At 36.9% G+C, this 23544-nt stretch overlaps 3 protein-coding genes across 4 annotated transcripts in view; 1 reads left to right on the top strand and 2 right to left on the bottom strand.

Moving 5' to 3' along the window:
• The window catches only part of LOC139122088 (adiponectin receptor protein 1-like), a 268597-nt gene that overhangs the window by 216840 nt on the left and 28213 nt on the right, over positions 1-23544 (bottom strand). The gene's annotated exons all lie outside the window — the stretch shown is intronic.
• Positions 5234-10510, bottom strand: LOC139122092 (peroxisomal membrane protein 11B-like). The gene is made up of 3 exons (XM_070687476.1): positions 10185-10510; positions 9569-9684; positions 5234-8480 (listed from the first exon to the last, which is right to left on the bottom strand). Exons 1-3 carry the CDS (start codon positions 10247-10249, stop codon positions 7879-7881), a joined length of 783 nt encoding a protein of 260 aa, XP_070543577.1. The 5' UTR covers positions 10250-10510; the 3' UTR covers positions 5234-7878.
• Positions 10766-23544, top strand: part of LOC139122087 (WD repeat-containing protein 93-like) — a 29163-nt gene continuing 16384 nt past the window's right edge. The window contains exons 1-2 of one of the 2 annotated variants that reach the window (XM_070687468.1): positions 10766-11166; positions 18561-18762. In XM_070687468.1, the coding sequence (XP_070543569.1) occupies positions 10909-11166; positions 18561-18762 (460 nt within the window). In that variant the 5' untranslated portion in view covers positions 10766-10908. The remainder of the gene's footprint in view (positions 11167-18560; positions 18763-23544) is intronic. The other variant, XM_070687467.1, reaches the window with a different exon arrangement.

A 23544-nucleotide genomic window follows, 5' to 3' on the forward strand; every position in this document is an offset into this window, starting at 1 on the left:
GTAACACTCACAGTCAGTGGATAAACTATATAACTTTTTTGTAGTTAACGTAGTTTTTTTTGTTTAAATGGCAAAAGCCGCATCTTTTATCGATTTGTAAGTATTTCTGTTATACAAACGATTCGGAAGTTCGTTTTCTTTCCCTGTACAATATTGCAGTGCTTATAGTTTGTCAACACATATATGTTGTCAGCGCCATTATAGTTTAAACTAAAACTGCTGTCGTGTGTGAGATGTTTTGTCTAAAATATGCTGACTGACTACACATACACTTACAGACTTTGCTGACAACTTGAAGGCAAATATAAATTGGACTCTTTGCAATTTCTATTTGGACTGTGGAAAGACTTCTGGTACAATGCCCCCTATTGAAATACAAAATTTTGCATTGGGATGGGTCAATCCTGATCAAGGAGAAGGGGAAAGATTTTTTGGATGCAAGCATCAGGGAAGGTCAGTACTTTTCATGCATTCAAGTTTTTGAAAAGCACCCTGTCATTAATTCTGTCCGGGTCCAAAATGAATATGATCCATTCCGAGGCAGATTTGTTAAATTTTTATTACATGCAGTGATATCCAGGAATATTTTTAATCGAAGTTCCAAAAAATACATATTTATAGAGAAAAGTTTTGTTTGTCTCTTAGTATTCAATTCTCGCATTTTAACTTTGACAGTTACACTGTTTTCTCGAGTTCACAAACGTTTCTCTGTCACTCGAATCCGAAAAGGAAACTGAAAAGTAATCTAAACCCAAGCCTACTTTCGTAGAGCTTGGATGAACAACATGGCTGCCCCAGTACGGTTTTCACACTTGTTCCGTTCCGTATCTCATATTTACTGCAGGCCAGTTGTTCTAGCAACCACGAGAGTGGCAGGTTATGCGAAAAAACCAGGTTAGTCATTGAGTCAGGGCATGCTGTTATGACAACGTGAACACCACAAAGAGATATTTGGGCGCAAATAGTAACCGTAACTTTCTTAGGCAAGAGAGCACACACTCTTGCGTCAGAAAGTTTTCGCTTCCAGCGCACCTCCACGCTAATTTCAATCATATACCCCAGAAACTAGGGTATAGGGTTGCTGCGGTTCCGTAGCCCTACCACTCCCTTTGCTGGTTGTGTTGGGGGAGTGCCCCACTCCCCCAGCACAACCAGCAAAGGGAGTGGTAGGGCTACGGAACCGCAGCAAGGTATAGGGTATATGCTTCAACGATATGATATTATACGATAGCTGTGATTTTATCACAGGAATGCAGTACATCGTGTCAACGTTTATAGTGCGTTAATTACGTCTTTTGACCACGTACACTGAGAAAGCCTGTGGAAACATGGGTGTGAAAACATCATTCATGATTTGAATCGCAGGATGATCAATATTCCATTCAGTACGTGGCAGTGTTTTTGTTGAGTGAAAGAGCGGTACCCAGGTATATTTATCAGGGTTCTACAGTCATGTTACCGGGAATCCCCATTGGATGACAGTAAACTCGCACCTTTTCCAATCCGCCCGATACTGATACTAACTCGCCCGAAACCATGGATGTAAAAATACCAACTCGCCCGTTGTTTATGATGTACATGTATTATTATAAGTAATATTTTGTTATAGATTCCATGCACCTTGTGTTGTAATGTTTTACGTAGTTGACAGGTGCCTGTCAAACTTGACTGTTGACACGTTGGATGTTTTTCGCCAAAATTTACATTTTAGTTCTCTTCTTCCACTTACATGAAGAACACATTGTTGTCAAAAATTACAAAATAAGTTCAAATACATCATATATTTGAAACATTTTGCATGCAGTAGCGTAAGCCGTCATACACGGTACTGTATCACCATAGCAATAGCATAGCATTAGCCATGTTCTGCATGTGTATTTTAGCCGATTGTTGTTGTTGATTTAAAGTATTTTATGTTATTTGGAGTCAATTATTTGTCAGCGGGAGGTAGTAATGAAAATCACAAAATTGGTTACGGTCAAGTTGGTATCAAGCGAGTTGGAATAGGTGGAGTTGGTATTGGGTGAGTTGGTTCTTGGCTGGTTGGAAAAGGTGCGAGTTAACTGGTGCCCATCCCCATGTGATCCTATTGTCACAACAGAAATTAACTGGTGCCCATCCCCATGTGATCCTATAGTCACAACAGAAATGGTACAGACAACGAGGCACACGACCAAAAGGGAGACATTGCTTCAGATCACTATACGATACGTGTTCCCAATTTGTACCACTCTCTGGTCACTAATCTTCCCATTGGGACACCACTTAAATATATTTCAATTATTTTGATACTTCTGTCCTGATTAAACTTTTATCCAATTACGATTTCCTTATTTATGAAGGGACCTGACTATGATTAGGAGACTTTGTCCAAGATATGTTCAATTTGAAAATGCCTTGACAGTGGCACAAAAGCTGTGAATGCGTGACATGAATTGTACATGAAACAGGAGTTGATCCATACGACCAAAATGCACACTTCATATAAGCATTAGTTACTTTGTTTTTCATAGAAGGTAATATGATACAAGTTTGACCTTAGAGCAGGTGCTGCCAACAGTGTTGGATTTCAGACATCTTACAGAGCTGTTCAATGGAATGCTGAGCCATGGTAACAGTCTTTGAACAGAACTGAAAGAATAATGATCAACCATGACATGTTCATGCAGATGACATAATTTGTAGCAGATAACATTGGGTGCTCTTTGCATTTTAGGAAAAGGGAAAACGGCGATTGTCAAGAAAGAAGTTGGTCCTATAGTTGTTGGTGACCCAGACATATTGGTAACTCATTGTGTTGGTGCAAATATTTATAAAGATGGGAAGGATCCAGAGTTGAGAGCAGATTCTGAGTATCCTGATTGGCTATGGACTCTGCATACAGGACCTCCATTGTCCTATAAAGACTTGTCACCAGACACTAGGAAATACTGGCGCAAACTTAGAAAGTTACAAATCTGGCGACAAAATGCCCTCAAGAAGATCAAACCATTTTAGGACTGCGTATTGCACCTGCCATTATCACTATCTCAGGAATGGTCTTACAGATTAAAACCAAACTTCGTTCCATAAGATGGCTGTACAGCAGCAGAGACAGAACGTGCTACCTAACCACTCAACAGAAAGAAGGAAACTTTGATAATGGAGTAAACATTTGTACATTCAAGCTCTGTGAACCACTATTTGAATAAACTCTTTTCAGGTGGATGTGTGTCAAACCTTTGAGAGTAAATGCATATCTTTTTTAATCCCTATCTAGCCAAACACATTTTGAACACTGTACCCATGACATTGCAAAGTGAAGAGAAAATTATTCAATCCTATCTTTAATTTTGGTTATTTCTAAAATAACACCATATTATTTAAACGATTTTATTGGATGGGCTTCATGTCACACAGACTGTAGGGTTGCAACATCTTTCCTCCACTGTGATTGCAGTTTGAGCTTAATAGTAAGTCACATGTGGCTCTCCACAAGCTCTCCACAACGCATGAAGTGTAATACTTTGGATAAGAAGATAAATGTTTTTATTTTAATATTGAGGGCATAAATATTTAGGAACAAGTGTAAGGAATGTGAGAGTTATAGACATCTCTGTCCAGTAATGCTGCAATGGACCAGTTTCAGAGTTTTATAAAAGACAATTGTTTTTGTACTGGTACAGTGGTAGAAATTATGACATAACAAGAATAGTTATAACCTAGCTACACCAAGCATTTAATTCAATGATTTATTATGACAAGTTTATCTGAATTTGACTTGCCATACCTTAACAATAATGATCAACAGAGAATGGATTAGGACATGGTGGCAATCACAGTCTGTACCTTGATTCATCTGATTTGATTGAAGTTTTTGTGCATTATCACTGACTGTGACCTTTGTACGCTGGAAAGATGTCCCTTACTCTTTCTCAATATGACAAAGTTGTGGACAATGCAGCCTTGACATTGCATTCTCTATTTTATTTAAATCCTTTGGTTTGATGTATATGAAGACGGTGATTTCAGGAGGATATGGTCCAAGTAATAGAAGAAGAGTATTTTTTCAGCATTGTTTTAATCTTAGTGCTCACACTTATTTCACAAGGCAATTTTTTGCTGCATTTTTTAAACATTAAATGAATCTGCAGGTATCAACCACAAATGTTATAGAGTACAATACTTGGGAGGAACTCCCCTCCTAGAAAATATATATATGTGGGTGTGTGTGTGTGTGTATTTGTGTACAACAAGCATTACATAATCTTCCTTGGGTAAAAACAGTGTTCAATACCTGTTTGACAGAGCATTTTACAGTAAAAATTGATGACAAGCTGAAAACAGGACCTGGGTTTCACATTATGATGTAAGGTCTCAGTAGCGATCATCATCATCATCATCAGATGATGATGATCACTACAGAGGGCATACATCGTAGCATGAAATTGAGTAACACCCAGGTCCTGTTTTCAGCTTGTCATCAATTTGTAATATATATATATATATATATATATATATATATATATATATATATATATATATATATATATATATATATATATATAAGCAAAGCAGTGTAAATGTAAGCTTAAAAAGTACAAAGTAGTATTAGTACTATCAGATATTGTCACTGTTTACATTGTCCCAGTAATTTTTGTTTCTATGGTGATGTCTTGTACACTGAAAGAAGACTCAGACCCTGATTATGTTCATTGTTAGGTGAGTGACCTCTAGCCAAAGAGCATCTGTAAGAGGTCAATCTATACCAAAAAGAACATACTGGCCTGTGTGTACTGTGTAGGAATGAAAAAGGTGATGGTGAAGTAACTGCCACAAACAATCACTCATAGATGGTATGTTCAAAGAATGTTTGAAAGTGAAATCTGTCCTGCTATAGATCTGTTACAAACATGTAATATGTCTGGTAACATGGATGTGAGTGTGGAGGTAGTCTTGATGGCATCATACTTTGCAATGAACATACCTGCCATGATAATAAAAACAGCACTCAACATTTGTCAATAAATCTGAGAATTTCAGTCTCACTCTATCATTAGTATGGCATTTGTATACAAACACATTCATTCATGTTCAAGAATGTTTGAAGGTTAAATTTATCCTGCTTTTTATTTGTTACGTAATATGTCACATACCACAGACAGCCTGGTGAGTCAAGTGACCTTGTTTACACCATATGTATGATATGCCTTGCAATGGACATGTCTAGCACAACAACAATTGAATGCCTCAGTATTATTAATAAATCATAAAATTTATTTCAGTCTCGCTTGTATTTCATAACAATAGTATTACAGTGTAAAAATTGAAAAATAAGTTTTGGTAACTTTCAATGACTTTAAAAAAATTCAACATCAGACAATGTAAAATAAGCTAAAAGTATTTTCTCATGAGAATAGACAAAACTCTCTTGATTGAACAATTCATGGTTCATGTCTGCAAATATTCACAGCAATAAAACTATGTCATGGATTGCCATGCACAACAAGCACTTGCACACCCATGACAAAAAAAATATATTGCACTAAATTTGTGCAGACATGAATTGTTTTATCAACAGTCAAAGATTCTCAAGCTCTGTGGAAGTTTTTAATCTCCACCTTCATTTTTTTCTGTTCAATTGGTTGGTAAAAAAAATTAATTCTATACGAATATTAATGAAATAGTTTCCACAATTTTTGTCATACTTTTCCCCTGTTTATTATGGTTGATAATGAATGCAAGTCTTATAGACACTTTAATGTAACCAATATTAACCCATGTGGTACAAAATACAGTCTATCAAACAGGAACTTCCCCTATAAAAGCCAGAATATCATAAAATCTATGCAAAATGTGAAAAAGCCATGCTTCTGATCGGACGTGCCGTGTTTGGTTTCAGAATCCCGTAATTTTGTCATGATTCAGGCCTTCATTGTCATTGAATCTTGGATATGATGTCTGTGAATATATAGTGACTAAACTTGAGTCGGAAATAATCTAAAAAAATTCCATCAGAGAACGCATATGTTTCAAAATGTGTTTCCTGTACGACCATTTGACCCCTCTTTGCATATATCACAAAATTGCTCATCATGATTATTCATCATCAAATTATCATACTGTCAAAGCGATGCTATGAGAATTCAAAACTCCCGCCCAGTGTATACAAATGGTTGCGTCATCACTATTCCCCCTATTATGCACCCACAGTTCTGTAACTTCTGAAGAGGATGGCCTCAATCTATGTAAATATCAGAACGGGAAATCATCTTCATATACCTGTATGCTGATGCAAAATACTGCCATAAAAACTGCCACAGGTGTTATTTCTTTAATACTCCTTACAATTCATCTCGATTCTTGTTGAAAGACAACTCAATATCAGAACTGAAAAATCAGTGTATGGTATGATAATTTCATCTCAGGTAGAATTTTTTGTTGCAATTATGTGTCTCATGCAAACTGTACAAGAAATCAGCTGTGAATTGTACTGTGGTACAGTATCAGTTCAACACCCAACTAAATCAAAACAGAAAATCCCAAAGCTATTGACAGGGGTATGGGGTGAAGCAAACTGATAGTCTAATATATCAAAGTGTGAGTACAAATATTATACCATTGTTAAAAAGACAACAAACCCAGTTTAATTTCTTTTGCTGCTTGAAGGAATATTATTGAAAGAATTAAAAAAATATTAACAAGTCAAAATGATCAGTGTCACCATTATCTGTCTGCATGCAGTGTCTTTATACACTTTATCTCACTAGTCTAGTATCCAGCCATTGTTTCAAGCTCAAAATTGTAATTACAGTTTTGAGTGACGGCTACATACATAACGAAATAGTTACATTATAGTCAATGCTGATGTAGCAGGTACATTTACGTGTGTAATTCAGACGTATGGCTCATGTGCATGTTCTTACATGATCATGTTTTCAGTGGAGAATTACATGAAAAATCTTTGACAATGCAGATACATTGCAGAATATATAAATATTCACAAAGTGTATCAAATACTACATCAAATGAAACCTAAATGAAATTTGTAAAAAAAAGCCCAGTCATATTATATGAAGTTGAGCCACTGGAAAAGAAGTATGCCAGGTTTTTTAGGTTTTAAGCACAAGAGCAATGCTTGCATTTATGTAAGTTTAAGCTGTGCATTTTTTATTTACTAAGATTTTTATTTTCGCCGTTTTGTTGTATTTTATTGAAATTGTTTTGAAAGTTGCACCAGAAATTTGAGCTTGGTAGGAAATTTTCTGCTGAAAAAAACACTTTCATTAGAAAATTTACCTTCTGAATTTGAAAAAATACACTTCTAGTTCCCTAAAAATCTTAGTGAGAATTAATATGTCATATTCCTTTGATGTTGAGTAAATTTGACACAAATCTTGTATGATCCAACACAAGCACCTTTGACAAATAAATATCATTGATAATTCAGTGGGTTTTTTGTATAAAAACAGAAGAAAAAACTGGCAAACTGAAAACTAATGCACCGTCCTATTTCTGATCTCTTCAATCTCAAGCTTCCACACATTCTTCAATTTCAGGTAACTTTTTTGTGTTGTGTAAGATTCATTTTATTTCTTTACTTTCCTTTAATTCAAGTATGGTACTTTCATACGATTAGGCATAAGTTGGAATATCATAAAATACTACTCATTGAATTTATGGAGTCATTTGCACTTTTATTGAGTTGAGGTAAACAATGGTAACTTCACGAAACCATGTATGGTTACACCATAGAATATGGTAACTTCTACTCCTTTGTTTTACATGTAAATGTACAGAGAGATATCCAGTGAAATGACCACTACACTGTGCCAGATGTAAATGCCATACAGCTGTAACTTCTATTTTATGATGAATGATAGAGGTGTAAAGTTATTTTCATGGTTTTAGTTTGTATCTACCATCCCAAACAGTCATGATACCAACAACTGATGAGATCATTCCCAAAATTCCCTGTAATCCTGAGGATAATCGTAAGTACCCAAGACTTGAGAGAGGTAGGAAAATATCTGCACCATTCTTCAATGTATCCAATGCTACCGGGTAATTATGTTGAAGACATTTTGGCACAAGATTCAATTTAAAATCACCTTGGTCTAGTAATTGTGAGACAATGAAACCATTGGGTTCATTTTGGCCAGCAGTACCACTATTGTGAACACAGCTTCTAATCTCATTCTCATCTTTTTTCATATTCTGTAATCTTGACATATTCTTCACCATGACTATGATTTCATAGAAGTCCCGTGCAAGTGACAAAATAAGAGTGGCTAGCCAGAACCTTGCAGACAAATTCCGGTAATACTTTTTGTCCAACTCCACCAAACCAACTTTCTCAGCCCACAGTGCATGATCCACCAACAGGTAAATTGCTGTATTTAGTTTGCTAAGAGTAATTGTAACTCTCAGAAAAATATCTGACAGATGAATTGTCTTCAAGGATTCTTGAATCAAGTCAACACTCTTGCCAAATCTCAGCACTGAAAAAAAGAAATGTAAACGATAGTGTGAGAAAAAACAACCCAATAGTACATGAAAGATGTAGTGTATTATGAAAACACATGATTATTTTGATTTATTTATCGATGCATTTTTGTAGTTATTTACACCGGGGAATATTTTGTTGTTCATGTAGGTCCTACAATTTGTTGAACAAGGATGGGCATTTGAATGTAAACCCTTATAGCATTTTACTTTTGTTCTCATCCCTTTATTTGTAAGGACAGCCATTTGAATATAGCATAGATCCCAGCAGCTTAGCTTGTTACTTTTGTTTTAAACCTTTCATTTGTAAAATCTAGGCCAAAAAAGTGTTGAAAGAGTGATTGACAAAACAAAGGCAGCTCTGCTTTAAGCCACTCATCCCGATTGCCCTGTAATCTGTCCCAAACTCACAATAGTTTTGGACCAAAGCATGCAAATAATAAAGGGTTAAAACAAACAAAAGAGATAAAGAAAGCCACAACACAAATCAACCAGTAAACTAAATGGCTTCTTTCATAAACTGCAAACTGCAAACATATTGGATACATTTGACACCAACATTATACATCAACATTAAAGTTACATGAAGTTACATTATTGATATGTAGAATGGACAAAATAGAAACACAATGACATACAGTATTCCCCCATGCCATGTAAACTCAAAGGTCAATTGCTGCAATAATTGCATATCTACTGATATATTATGGTTGTTCAATAAATTTAGAGACTAGTCTGACAAGTTGTTTTCAATATGTGAACATCTCATAAAATTTTAGTAACATTGCATCTCTGAACAAAGTCTTGAAATTGTAAACGAACATAGAGAAAGACCATAAAAATCTTATATGCAATTGCCAATTGGAATCATTGAAATGAAATCACTGTTTACCTGTTTCCAGTTTACTGAAAAGGATCAAGTTGACCTTGGCAACAATATCATTGTGTTTGTGTGGTTGCACAAGTAAAAAAATATGAAAGTGAATAAAACATATACCTATCATTCTCACCTTTGACCTCCACCACCTGCCTCCATAATCAAAGAAAATCAAAATTTTCATGAACATATTATCACATAACTTACATTTTCTGGTTGCACTGAGTGCATTCTCTAGATTTTTTGTCTTCAGAATGAACTCTTCATCTCTCTCAAGTCTTCTCAATGACCACGATGTGAATTTACAGCCATATTGGAAAAATCTACAAAAAATCAGAATTGGCAACAATTTGAACTTTTCACACTCAGTTTCAGTCTCTGTTATATAATACACTTACATTTAATTTGGCAACAATATTGAGGGTTGATGCAAAGCGTTTTGTGTCACCAACAAGAGAACAAGATACTCTCTCTCTCTCTCTGGGGGAAAAGGGAAAATAGCAGTATAAACATTCTTCCATGATTAATGTATAACTATGAGTAGGACTAATACTCGCAAGAAGATCACGCAACACATATGCCACACCCACAGGCGCCCGTGGGTTGGGTAGTCTGCTAGATCGAGCGATTTTCTGCAGACTACCAAACCCACGGGCGCCTGTGGGCACACCGCCAATCTCAACAAGGACACCAAAGGCTAACATAACCGACGCGACAATCCCGTGAAATTTTGGAGTAGATAGATGTTCTGAAAATCTTGTTGTTATACCCTGGCCAGAAAGGCCTTTAAACATCTACGGTATCGCAATACATACTCACATACCTGCAAACTTTATCCCTGCCTGAGACTTGGGCGTTAAATTTCACCACACTAGTAACCACATCCATTTCCAACGAATAATATTCGCCTCTACCACCCCAGTACAGCAAATCTTGGCAACATTGATCGACGAACACAACTTTCAGATTGCACTCTGCTCTGAGCAGTGTACAAGCTTTAATTAAATGAAGTTGTACTTTGATATGCCATGCTGATTTCGGCGACCGGCGGTCCAATAGAACCAATCAACTCGGCTATCAACTCGATGTTAGCAACTTGCTTGTACTGGCTTTAGTGTGTGAATGAGTGCGATCAGGTGATTTGGTGCTGTAGGCGAAAGGTTAATGAACTGAGTGTGACATGTGTGACCCTTTGTCATTTGCATTTAACACGAGTGTACTCGACCCCACACTATGTCTTATACAACCCTTATCTTTCCATTGATAATCCCTTTATATGTTAATATTATATTTGATGAAATGTGTTTAATTTTATTAGCTTAGAAATTAAAATAATTAGATTATGATGACGAGGCCCGAAAATCTAAATCCCGCAGTTTTTTCCGTAGTCTCGAAAGGAACGAGAGTTTATGAGGCCTCGTTCTGAGTTGGTTGCTAGATTGAAAATGGCGACCTAGCAGCGGCCGACAGGCAAACTATATCTTATTTGTTGTTGACTCTTTTAAAGGTTTTCACTTCTTAACTACGGCGAACCACAATATTCAAAAATGCCGGTATACGTGAGGAAAAATTTGCTGTCAATCACACCCCCGTCTCTAAGTGAACTGATAAGCGACGACGATGATTTTTTGACAGATCCTGAGCAGTTGCATGATCAACTACCACAACCGTTTCGTATGATTGACAAAATCCTCAATTTGTTAATTGATGATGCTTGGGAAACAGTTAGCAACAGAGAAGCGACAAGGTTAGAGGAAAAGTCCCGGGTACGTCCCCCTCGATACGAGTGCGCAGTGCAAATGCAGGTAAGCTGTAGCTCAGGATATGAAAACTTGTGCCTAGATTTCGCGTTCAGGCTATTAGAGTTCTAACTTAGCCTTAGAGCCTGGGGTCCAGACACTTCGCACCAAAACCAGTTCGCCCCACACAACTTCGTCCCAAAACCATTTTGCACCAAAACCGCCTCGTCCCAAGTACTACCTCTTCCAACGCCACTTCGCCCCAAGTACCACCTCGTACTAAAACCACTTCGCCCAAAATATAGTACCGTCAACTCGTCCTAAAACAACGATGCCACGACGTATCGTAACATTGTTTTAACCTGCAACTTGGAAGCATTAATGTGTCAGGACATTTGGGCCACCACGAACCATTTATTTTTGCATGAAACCATAACGGTATATTAGAAAAAAGAAACACGCAATGCAAACTTCTCAATCAATGCTACAACTCAGGTGCCGTGCGCGGGATTGCACGATGTAATTTTCTCGAAATTTGTACACTTTCAAGATTTCAGTCCTGGGATGACAGAAAGGTTACGAAAACTTCGATGGTAGTGGTTGGTTATTTTCCGCTTTGCCGGTTGGCGAAAAGTTTTGTGGAGGGACCGTGTTTGGGGCAAAGCATTCTTGCGAGCCAGAGCAATAATTTCGCTCGGCTGACCTACGCAAAAATCTCGCTAAGCTGTTGCCGTAAAGACATTTGTTTCAGTTGTTTTGGGGGCGAAGTGGTTTGGGGCGACGTGACTTTTGGGGCGAAGTGGTTTTGGTGCGAAATGGTATGGGACGAGATGGTATGGTGCGAAGAGGTTTTGGTGCGAAGTGTCTGGGAACCCAGACACTTCGCACCAAAACCAGTTCGCCCCACACAACTTCGTCCCAAAACCATTTTGCACCAAAACCGCCTCGTCCCAAGTACTACCTCTTCCAACGCCACTTCGCCCCAAGTACCACCTCGTACTAAAACCACTTCGCCCAAAATATAGTACCGTCAACTCGTCCTAAAACATCGATGCCACGATGTATGTTTTTACCTGCAACTTGGCTACCACGAACCATTTATTCTTCCATGAAACCATAAACGGTATATTAGAAAAAAGAAACATGAAAACTACTAAATGCTACATTTCAGGTGCCGTGCGCGGTATTGCACGATGTCATGCATTTTCTCGAAATGTGTACAATTTCAAGATTTCAGTCCTGGGATGATAGAAAGGTTGATAAAACTTCAATGGCAGCTGTGGTCCGACCTAGCTGCAAAATTGTAGCGCTACGGTGAGGCGGTCGGTGATTTTTGGTTTTTGCGACTTCGCTCACCAGTAGCGCTACAATGCCGATGGACAAGGCGTGTTGATGTCAAATGCTACATATTTACTGCATTTGGTCGTACTGATTTATCACTACTGAAGACTCAATACTATACTTCACTAATCTTGTCGTTTATAGGGTTTGGAATTTGTTCAAACACGTCGATCGCGTTCTATAAATATTGGGCGTGCGTTGGGCATCGGTCTTTCTGGGAGCCGCCATTACCGGAAGTTGGTAATCACATCAACACGCCTTGTCCAATGGGGTGCGCTTATTTTTACCTCTACAGGGCCATCGTCATTGTAGCGCTACTGGTGAGCGAAGTCGCAAAAACAAAAATCACCGACCGCCTCACCGTAGCGCTACAATTTTGCAGCTATGGTCCGATCCAGCTTTTAACGGTTAGCGATAAATTGGGGAGTGAAGTGGCATTGTTTTGGGGGCGAAATGGCTTTGGGCGACGTGACTTTTAGAGCGAAGAGGTTTTGGTACGAGGTTGTTTCGGTGCGAAATGGTATGGGACGAGATGGTATGGTGCGAAGTGTCTGGGAACCAAGTTTGGGGTCCATCCAGACTCTTCACACCAAACCATGTCGCCCCACACATTACAACTTCGTCCCCAAACCATGTCATGCAAAACCACCTCTTCCAATGTATTACCTCGTCTCGTACCACCTCGCCAACGAATCCACAAACCATAGAATCAGAAAAAAGTTTGGGCAGAGTGAACTGTTTTAGGGCGAAGTGTTTTGTACCATGTCGCTGCAATGCTGTGTGTAGCTCGAAGTTTTGCCTGGGCATGTGGGTCGTACAACAGGTGCATGGAGTTGCCATGTAGTATACATAGAGAGAAGGGGTCCTTCTCTCTCTATGTATGCTACACGGCAACTCCACACACCTGTGGGTCGGACGACAAAACCAGATCGACCCACATACCCAAGCAAAACCTTAAGGTACAGCATTACTGCAACATACGAGATTGTTTTGGTGCAAACTGATAGCCTAGGGAACGAGGTGGTGTGATGTAACTTGGTTTCGGTCAAACTGTCTAACACCTGTGAATTACACGACTAGAATCCAACAAACTGCAGCTGGTTGCATGAGTATTTTGGTCAGACTGCGAAACCAGATAGTCTGACAAAACCTTGAGCTGCAGTCTGCAGCCAGCATCCAACCACTGTTGCTTCAGCTTTGACTAATGTAAAAGAACTCTTTTGGGGGTCCAGACACTTCATAACACACAACTTTGTCCCACAACCAGTTTGTACCAAAACCAACTTGTCCCAGGCTACTTCGCCCGAAGTACCATATTGTCCTTTGCCCCAATATAGTACCATAATAATAATAATAGTAATAATGGGTAACTTCTTATGTAGCACACATATCCACAAGTACATGCGATCAAGGTGCTTTACAATTATTATTACCCCTGGTCACTGGACCTAATATGATACCACTCAACTCCCTGGGGAGCAAACAACAGCTCACATGTGCAGCAGAGCTAAACGCTTACATTGCAACGTCTGCCCTACCAGGTACCCATCACTCCTGGGTGGGGAGAAGCAATGAGGAATAAAGTGCCTTGCTCAAGGACACAACACCATTCCTATGCCAGGACTCGAACTCACCATCCTGTGATCGTGCGTCCACTGTTCTAACCATTGGCCCATGAAGCCTCCACAATACTACCAGCTCATCCTGAAATAGCAGATATGAACTGAAAATGCTCACGTGTTTCATTATATATTGCAGTTATGTGTAAATATGAACCTTTGCCGCATGTTTGCAACTTCATTGAAAGTGTTATGATCAACATAATGAATAATATTCACCACAGATTAATTCTAAATCCAAGTATATATCCTCAATCAGGAAAGTTCATTAACCCTTTTCCTGCCAGACAGTATTAAGACAATTACTTCCCCATCAGCCAAGTCAGTAAAAAGCGGTATTGAACCCAAACATGATGTATTTTCACCCACTTGGCGTGGTATGTTATAGCATCTTTAGTCCAAAAAAATCAAGTTTACAGTATTTATGTTTTCAACAGCCTTCAAATGTGTAGTATTATGTTAAAATACACCATATGGAATATGTTGTGTTTCATTAATTTTAACCATCTTGACCTGATTGTGAAAAATGGATATGCAAAGCAGGAATTGACTGAAATGTTCTCATTAAATATGCAAATTAGGAATTGGCTGAAGTAAAAATGTTAAATGACTTTCAATAATATCGTATCATATATCTTTAATGTACAAAGCAATTCGTCAACTTTGGTCTAGTCAAGACAGATAAATATCCTTAAAATAGGAAAGTTCATTAAATTTGCAAATAAGGAATTGGCTAAAGTTAAAATGTTTAATGACTTTCAATGTTTTATCATAGTATCTTTAATGTACATAGCAAAGTTCATCAAGTTTGGTTTAGTCAATAAAGATAAATATCCCTTATTAGGAAAGTTCATTAAATATGCAAATCAGGAATTGGCTGAAGTAAAAAAGTTTAATGACTTTCAATAATGTTGTTTTATAGTATCTTCAATATATGTAGCAAGATTCATCAACTTCGGTCGAGTCAATTCAGATATATATCCTAATTAGTGAAGTTCATGAAATATGTAAATAAGGAATTGGCTGAAGTAATACTGCTTAATGATTTTCAATAATGTTATATTATAGTATCTTCAATGTACATGGTGAGTTTCATCAACTTTGGTCAAGTAAATTCAGACATATTTATCTAATTTGGAAAGTTTATCATATATGCAAATAAGGAATTGGCTGAAGTAAAAATGTTTAAGATGACTTTCAACAATGTTATATCATAGTATCTTTAAAGTACATAGCAAGTTTCAGTCATATTTTGGTCAAGTCAATTCAAATAAATATCTGTAACTTCAAAAGTTCATTAAATATGAAATGAAGAGTTTGATGAAGTAAAAATGCTTTAATGACTTTCAATAATGTTAAATCATAGTATCTTCAATATACATACCAAATTTTGTCAATTTTGATCGAGTCAAATCAGATATATATCCCTAATTAGGAAAGTTCATTAAATATGCAAATTATCCATTACCTTTTATGTCACCCCTTAATATCTTTTACAGCTGATATTTCTTGGTGTGATCAACATCTGTAGCAAATCTCATCAAATTGTGTGCTGTCATTGTCGATATATATATTATCTGTTTTTTCTAGAATCATTAATTATGCAAATGAGCAAAAACTAAGCAAGGCACGCCCACCAAAAACTAATTAGTTCTTGCCATTTGCAAGCTGAATCTATGTACCAGATTTGATTTTGAGATATCGAGCACACAGACAGACAGATGGACAGACACACAGACAGACAGACAGACAGACAGACATCGCTGTGACTATGCTCACGTGTGTAAACACGTGAGCAAAAAATGATGATGCCGCAATGTATCACAGCATTGTTTTTACCTGCAACTTGAAAACTGTTACTGTGTCAGGACATTTATTGGTGCATAAACCATAAATGGTAGAATTAGAAAAAAGAAAAACTCAAATTACTAAATGCTGCAACTCAGGTGCCCAGCAAGGAATTACCCTATGTCATTTTTGTTTAAATGTGTACAAGATTTTAGTCCTGGGATGATAGCGTAGGTGATGAAAAATCTGATGGCAGTGGTTGATCATTTTCAACTTTACCAGTTGGTGATAGGGTAACCTGTAATTTCTGGAATCTACATTATTCCTGCTTAGTTTCATGATGTATCCATAACTCTGAGAGAATCAATCTCACTACTGTGGAGAAGAGAAATAACACACCAAAAAAGACAGAAGCGCGACCTTTGATTAGTCAATCACAGAAGAGAGGTTAACAGAAGCATGACCCTTCCGCAGAGGACTCTGGCAGAAGCGTGCAACTTTCTCAAAATTACAGCATTGGGTATTGTAGAGCTGACACACTACACAAAACAACAACACCCCCACCCTATCCCCACCCCACTATAATCTCATTAATCTTTAGGTTAAGGTTTTTTCTTATAGATTTGTCACAGTTAGCCCATGAGCAGAAGAATTTCAGGTCAGCTAAAAATAAAAAGGAAAAATTGTCTAATTCTTTAATTTTGAATATTTATCAACACATAATTGTGTATTTACAACATTCTTGCTGAAATTAGCAGTTGGTCTAAAGACCAAAGAAACCAAAAAAAACTGAATTTTCATGTCGGAGCATAAAATTAGGGTTGGACAAACATGTCGCCTGCTAAAACACCCTTTCATAGACAGATTTCCTTTGTGCAAATCATGCATTATGCAATCATGAGGGTTCTTTGTATTTAGACTTCTTCGTTCATCGTGACTAAAACTTCCTGATATTTCCATATTAGATTAAAAGAGGGGAAAACTGAAAAAGAGTTTATGACTTTTGGCAAAAGTAAGCCAGTGGTGTAAACAAATAAAATGACCTTTGACCCAGTAAATCCTGACATAGGAACACGAGGTCATGCTAGGTGACTTTTTTCATTATAAGTCCCCACGGACACCGTCCGGGGGGACTTATAGGTTTGGTCGTGTCCGTGCGTGTGTGCGTGCGTGCGTCTGTGCGTGCGTGCGTGCGTGCGTCCGTGCGTGCGTCCGTCCGTTCACGCAGATATCTCAGAGATGCCCGAAGCGATTTCATTCAAACTTGGTACAAGGATTACTTCATATGTCATACAGATGCACGTCGATTTGTTTTGTGATACGATCCAATATGGCTGCCAGGCGGCCATTTTATTACGATTTTTTCATGTACAGAGCCATAATTCAGGCATGTTTCAACTGATTTTATTCAAAGTTGGTACAAGGACATTGACCAATGTCATAGATATGCACGTCAATTCTTTTTGTGATACGATCCAATATGGCCGCCGTGCGGCCATTTTGTCACGATTTTTTCACGTACAGAGCCATAACTCAGGCATATCTCAACCGATTATATTCAAACTTGGTACAAGGACATCAACCTATGTCATACATATGCACATCAATTTGTTTTGTGATACGATCCAATATGGCCGCCAGGCGGCCATTTTATTACGATTTTTTCATGTACAGAGCCATAACTCAGGCATGTTTCTACAGATTTATTCAAAGTTGGTACAAGGACATTGACCAATGTCATAGCTATGCACATCAATTTTTTTGTGATACGATCCAATATGGCCGCCATGCGGCCATTTTGTTACGATTTTTTCATGTACAGAGCCATAACTCAGGCATATCTCAACCAATTTTATTCAAAGTTGGTACAAGGACATCAACCTATGTCATACACATGCACATTGACTTGTTTTGTGATACGATCCAATATGGCCGCCGTGTGGCCATTTTATTACGTTTTTTCATGTCCAGAACCATAACTCAGACATGTATCAAGCAAATTTATTCAAAGTTGGTACAAGGAGATTGACCAATGTCATACATATGCATATTAATTTGTTTTGTGATACGATCCAATATGGCTGCTGTGCGGCCATTTTGTTATGATTTTTTCATGTACAAAGCCATAACTCAGGCATATTTCAACCAATTTTAATCAAAGTTGGTACAAGGACATTGACCTACCGTATGTCATACATATGCACATTGATTTGTTTTGTGATTCGATCCATTATGGCCACCATGTGGCCATTTTATTACGATTTTTTCATGTCCTGAACTACAACTCAGACATGTATCAAGCGAATTTATTCAAAAGTATTTTTATCACAGACCTAATGAAGAGGACTCTATCCTCTCTGAGGACCTGTAATCAAAGCACCCATTAACAAGTGGGGACTGTGTCATCAACGATGACTTGTTTCATTATATGTATTCATCTATTTTCAAAGTGTACATTATCTTTAACGCTCGTCAGGATTAAAAAATATCTGACTTCCTATTGATTTAAAAGGTATGATTCTGACACACAGATTCCGGCAAAATAACAGAATTTACAGGTTACCTGGTGATAGTTTGGGGTGAATTGGCTTTGTTTTGAAGGCGAAGTGTTCTTTTAGCGACATGACTCCTTGCAATGTCCAATGGTCCGTGGAGGTAGAACTGAGAGGTTGCTAGTACTCAAAATACCTTTTGTAAAATTGTTTTTTTCAGGATTTTGGAACAGCAAATTGCATGACCGACAGCAAAGATGGAAGATATATATTTATTGGCATGCCAAATGGTGTAGTAGTTATTGATGCTGCCACTCAAAGCAAAGTTACTGTGTGGGAAGAAGAAGGAGTAGACATTACTAGCATCAATGTCAGTCTTGTATCCGTCCAAATGTACTTACTGTCTACTGTTGATGACATGGGTATGTAAATTTATTGCAGTTTTTATTTGATGCAAATTAAATAGTGATGTCAAAGTTGAAAGTTTGCAGGATTTCTATTTTCATGAATCATGGTTTAATTTGATTTGATATATTATTGTTGAGCATTTTATTTTTAGCTCACATTTGGTATACCAATGTGAGGTTATCGTATAGGCTGAATCACTTCATTTGCATCCGATTTGCATGTCTATGTATGTATGTATGTATGTATGTATGTATGTATGTATGTATGTATGTATGTATGTATGTATGTCTGTCCACGTCAAAAACACCTAAACAGCAGCACCTACTGTCTTAGTATTTGGTGTACAGGTGCACCTAGGGGTGGAGATGTGAATTTGTTCAAATGAACATGTCAGTGCCAAAAATATGCAAATGAGGGGGGAAAAGGAAATTACCCTGCAAATTGCTAAAACTCTGTAACCGTTGGTTGGATAGGGTTGAAACTTGGTGTGCAGGTTCCTTTAGGTATTCTAAATTAGGTGCTAAAAATTTGGGATGAAATTTGTATGTTTCTATTTTTGGGGTAATTTTTTCAGTTTTTAGTCAAAAAATATTTTTCTCTGAAACCACTGATCTGATTGCTTTGAAGTTTGTATACATGTTCCTCAGGATGACCTCAGTCAAGTTTATACAAACTGAATTGAAATTTTCATATTTGTAATTTGGGGGCAATTTTCCAAATGTTTGGTCAAAATTTTTTTTATTCAAAAACTACTAATCTGATAGCTTTGATATTTGGTATACAGGTTACTAAGGTTAATCAAAATCAGTTTTGTGAATATCGTAAAGATATCTCGAATTATGTATTTTTGCTGAATTTTTGGCTATTTTTCTCATTAGTCCCCACGGACACCGTCCGGGGGGACTTATAGGTTTGGTCATGTCCGTGCGTGCATGCGTGCGTGTGTGCGTGCGTGCGTGCGTGCTGTCGTGTGCGTCCGTCCGTCCGTTCACACAGATATCTCAGAGATGCATGAAGCGATTTCATTCAAACTTGGTACAAGGATTACTTCATATGTCATACAGATGCACGTCGATTTGTTTTGGGATACAATCCAATATGGCCGCCAGGCGGCCATTTTATTACGATTTTTTCATGTACAGAGCCATAACTCAGACATGTTTCAACTGATTTTATTCAAAGTTGGTACAAAGACATTGACCAATGTCATAGATATGCACGTCAATTTTTTTTGTGATACGATCCAATATGGCCGCCAGGCGGCCATTTTATTATGATTTTTTCATGTACAGAGCCACAACTCAGACATGTTTCAACCGATTTTATTCAACATTGCTACAAGGACATTGACCAATTTCATAGATATGCACGTCGATTTGTTTTGTGATACAATCCAATATGGCCGCTAGGCGGCCATTTTATTACAATTTTTTCATATACAGAGGCATAACTCAGGCATATCTCAACTGATTTTATTCAAAGTTGGTACAAGGACATTGACCTATGTCATACATATGTACGTCGATTTTTTATGTGATACGATCCAATATGGTTGCTAGGCAGCCATTTTATTACGATGTTTTCATGTACAGAGCCATAACTCAGACATATTTCCACCAGTATCATTCAAAGTTGACATTGACCTATTTCATACATATGCTCGTCAATTTGTTTCACGTCATGTAGCAGTAACATGTCAATTATTGAAGTTTCGTAAGTAGGCTGATATGTCAAGAAATATGTACCGGTACTGCATCAAATTCATGAAACTTTATACAGATGTTAACCGATGTTAAGCTCACATTGCTTTAACATTGAAAAAGACATTTATCAGTGTCATTTTAATTAATTTGTAATTGCATAAGTAATGAACTTTCCTAATTAGGGTGATATAGCCACAAATTAATACAACGTCAAATGTGATGAAACTTGATACAGATGTTGATCTCATAGTGTTGTAAATACTGCATCAAACTTTATGAAATATGGTACCAGTGATAATCTGTTAAGTGTTAGAATTGTATGCAAAAATGTTTTGCAACATCCTGTTGATTAATTCCTAGTTGACTCATTTTATGAACTTTAGGATGGTGGCTTACATTGGTTTTATATTTTCATCACCATGGAAACTCATTCTTGGCCATTGAGCGCCATCTGTATCAAAGTATTTTATCACAGACCTAATTCATGAAGAGGACTCTATCCTCTCTGATTACATGTAATCAAAGTACCCATTATTAACAAGTGGGGACTGTGTCATCAACGATGACTTGTTTTAAGTAAAATTTCTTCTTCTCTGAAACCGCTAGTCTAATTGCTCTCAAATTTGGATTGGATTTTTGCAAGGGTGTTACCCTTCTAATTGTTGAAATTACAACGAAATTGGAAATATTACTGTTTTAGGGCAATTTTTGTCATTTTTGGTCAAAATATCTTTAAAAATATTTTCTTTTTAAAACCCCTGGACGGACAGCTTTTATATTTGGTGTACAGATGTCCAGGGATGACAATAGTTAGATATGTGGAAATCGTCCTGAAATATACAAATTTGTATTTTTAAGACAATTTTGTCATTTTTGGTCAAGAAAACTTGTTCTCAAAATTACTTGTCTGATATCTTTGTAATTTGGTACAAAAGTCCCGGGGGATGTTATTAGATAAATTTTCTGCTCAAAGTGTTGGGAAACCCCAAAATTCTTATATTTTAGGTAATTTTAGCTACTATAGACTATAGTCTATAGAAGCTATTGGGATGGGTATCCGTCCGTCGTCAGTCTGTATGTATGTATGTATGTATGTATGTATGTATGTATGTATGTATGTATGTATGTATGTATGTATGTATGTATGTATGTATGTATGTATGTATGTATGTATGTCCGTTTGTGAGGCGTCCGTCCACTCAAATATCTTGAGAACCGCAGTGCTTACTGATTTGATATTTGTTGTGTAGATGAAAAATATGATTTTGAGAAACTATTTTTTTTAATTTTTTGATATTGTTGAAAATAGGCAAATTAATGCCAAAAAAGGTGTTTTTGGTAAAAAATCTTCTTCTTCATAACCGCTGGTCAGACAGCTTTGTTATTTGGTATACAGGTCCCTAGGGATAACCCAACGTAGATTTGTTCAAATTGTGATGAAATATGCAAATGTGTATTTTAAGGAATTTTTTTGTCATTTTTGGTCAAAGTTTGACTTTCATTGTATGTAATTCTTGTACTGTATAAACCCTATCAATTCACCCAGAAAAAAATAATTAATATGATTTTAAATAATTGAATTAATTAGGAAATCATCAAAGCCAAAATAATTTTAGTGTGGAATTATCAGAAAGTTCAACTTTTTTGACAGTTCATCGTGAATTGAGGATTAAAACATGCAAAGTCAACTTTCCTGAATCCCAACTTTGATATATTCTGAACCACCATTTATGTTATCTAAAAGAAATTGCTCATAATAGTTGTCATGATAGGGTGGTCAAATAAATAGAGATAGAGAAAGTTCTAATTTCCATTTATGGTTGACTTGATAAGGATAAAATAAGATTACTTTTTGAGGAAAAAAATAGAGTGGTCAATTAAAAGAGTGGTCAAAGTGATAGGGTTTTTATGGTAAAGCTGGGCTGTAAGATTCCTCATGTGCTATTTATAGCAATTATGCAATCTGTGTAAACAGTGCAATGAAAGTGTAACATGATTCCTTATAATGCTTTTGATGACCTTGAACTTCTTAAGTTTCAAATATTTGTCTCTTCAGTGTGCTTTCTCTGAGTACGTACAGTCTCAACTTATTCAACAGAACTTACTTACAATGTTAATTTGAAAGTTAAAATGTGCTTGGTTAATAGGATGAAAATACTGATATTAAAAGATAACCAGCTCAAGATTCTTTATAACCTGACAGATATGCTGTTTTTTTATGACGTAAATCTTGATTTAAGCAAGTCTTGTTTACTTTAATTAGAATGTAATTAACTTTCGTTTATTGCTGTTAAAGACTAATATAGTCTGATGAAATATGCAAATCTGTATTTTTACAGAATTTTTTTCCATTTTGGTCAGGCCATCCTGAAATGAGCTATCAAAGATATCCACCTTCTTCATCAATACATGTGTCACAAAAGGTTATTCTCTACATAACACAGCAGAGCTCTGTCAACTGTTGAGTCGCTTTTTTTCAAAAACCGCTGGTCAGACAGCTTTAATATTTGGTTTACATGTCACTAGGATGACCTTAGTGAGATAATTTCATACAGTCAGGAAATACTTAATTTTGATACCATGTCTATCGTAGCTTCAGGGACTTTGACCCTATGTTTTCAGTTTGTGACTTAAATGACCTACACCAACCCAGGATATGTTGTGAGAGAGTTTCAAAGGCCGAGAACATAATTTTGTCATATTTAATATCAATTTGTAGTAAAATTTGATCCAGAAAACAAAGCTGAGGGAATTTTTTTCATTGCGAACCAATTTTTGCAACTTTTGCATGTAAGACACACAAGAACTGATGAGAAATTTGGATCCAGGATAATTCCAGATGTCATAATCCCCCCACAGTGGAAGGCATTTCACTATCCGTAACTGATTTAAGTGCTTTTTACATTCGAATGATAGCACTCATAGCATTAATTAAAACATCCCCAAGGTTGTAAATACATTTCCTGCCAGCTGCATGGTCAACCAAGGGGTGGAACATTTGATATTCAGGAGGGGGTAGGGGCTAGAACATTGATTAGGTAGCACTACTTTTTACCAGATCCCTTGTACATTTTTTCCCAATCTTTATTTTTT

The sequence above is a fragment of the Ptychodera flava genome, chromosome 21 (assembly GCF_041260155.1).
Source record: "Ptychodera flava strain L36383 chromosome 21, AS_Pfla_20210202, whole genome shotgun sequence".
Taxonomy (NCBI): domain Eukaryota; kingdom Metazoa; phylum Hemichordata; class Enteropneusta; family Ptychoderidae; genus Ptychodera; species Ptychodera flava.

Bases quoted from the DNA above. Each gene is read 5' to 3' on its own strand.
- LOC139122092 (XM_070687476.1), bottom strand. From the start codon at position 10,249: ATGGATGTGGTTACTAGTGTGGTGAAATTTAACGCCCAAGTCTCAGGC. The intron at 9,685-10,184 runs GTATGTGAGTAT...GATTTTTTGTAG, and splicing joins GGCAGGGATAAAGTTTGCAG to ATTTTTCCAATATGGCTGTA. The intron at 8,481-9,568 runs GTAAGTTATGTG...TCTTTTTTTCAG, and splicing joins ACTCAGTGCAACCAGAAAAT to TGCTGAGATTTGGCAAGAGT.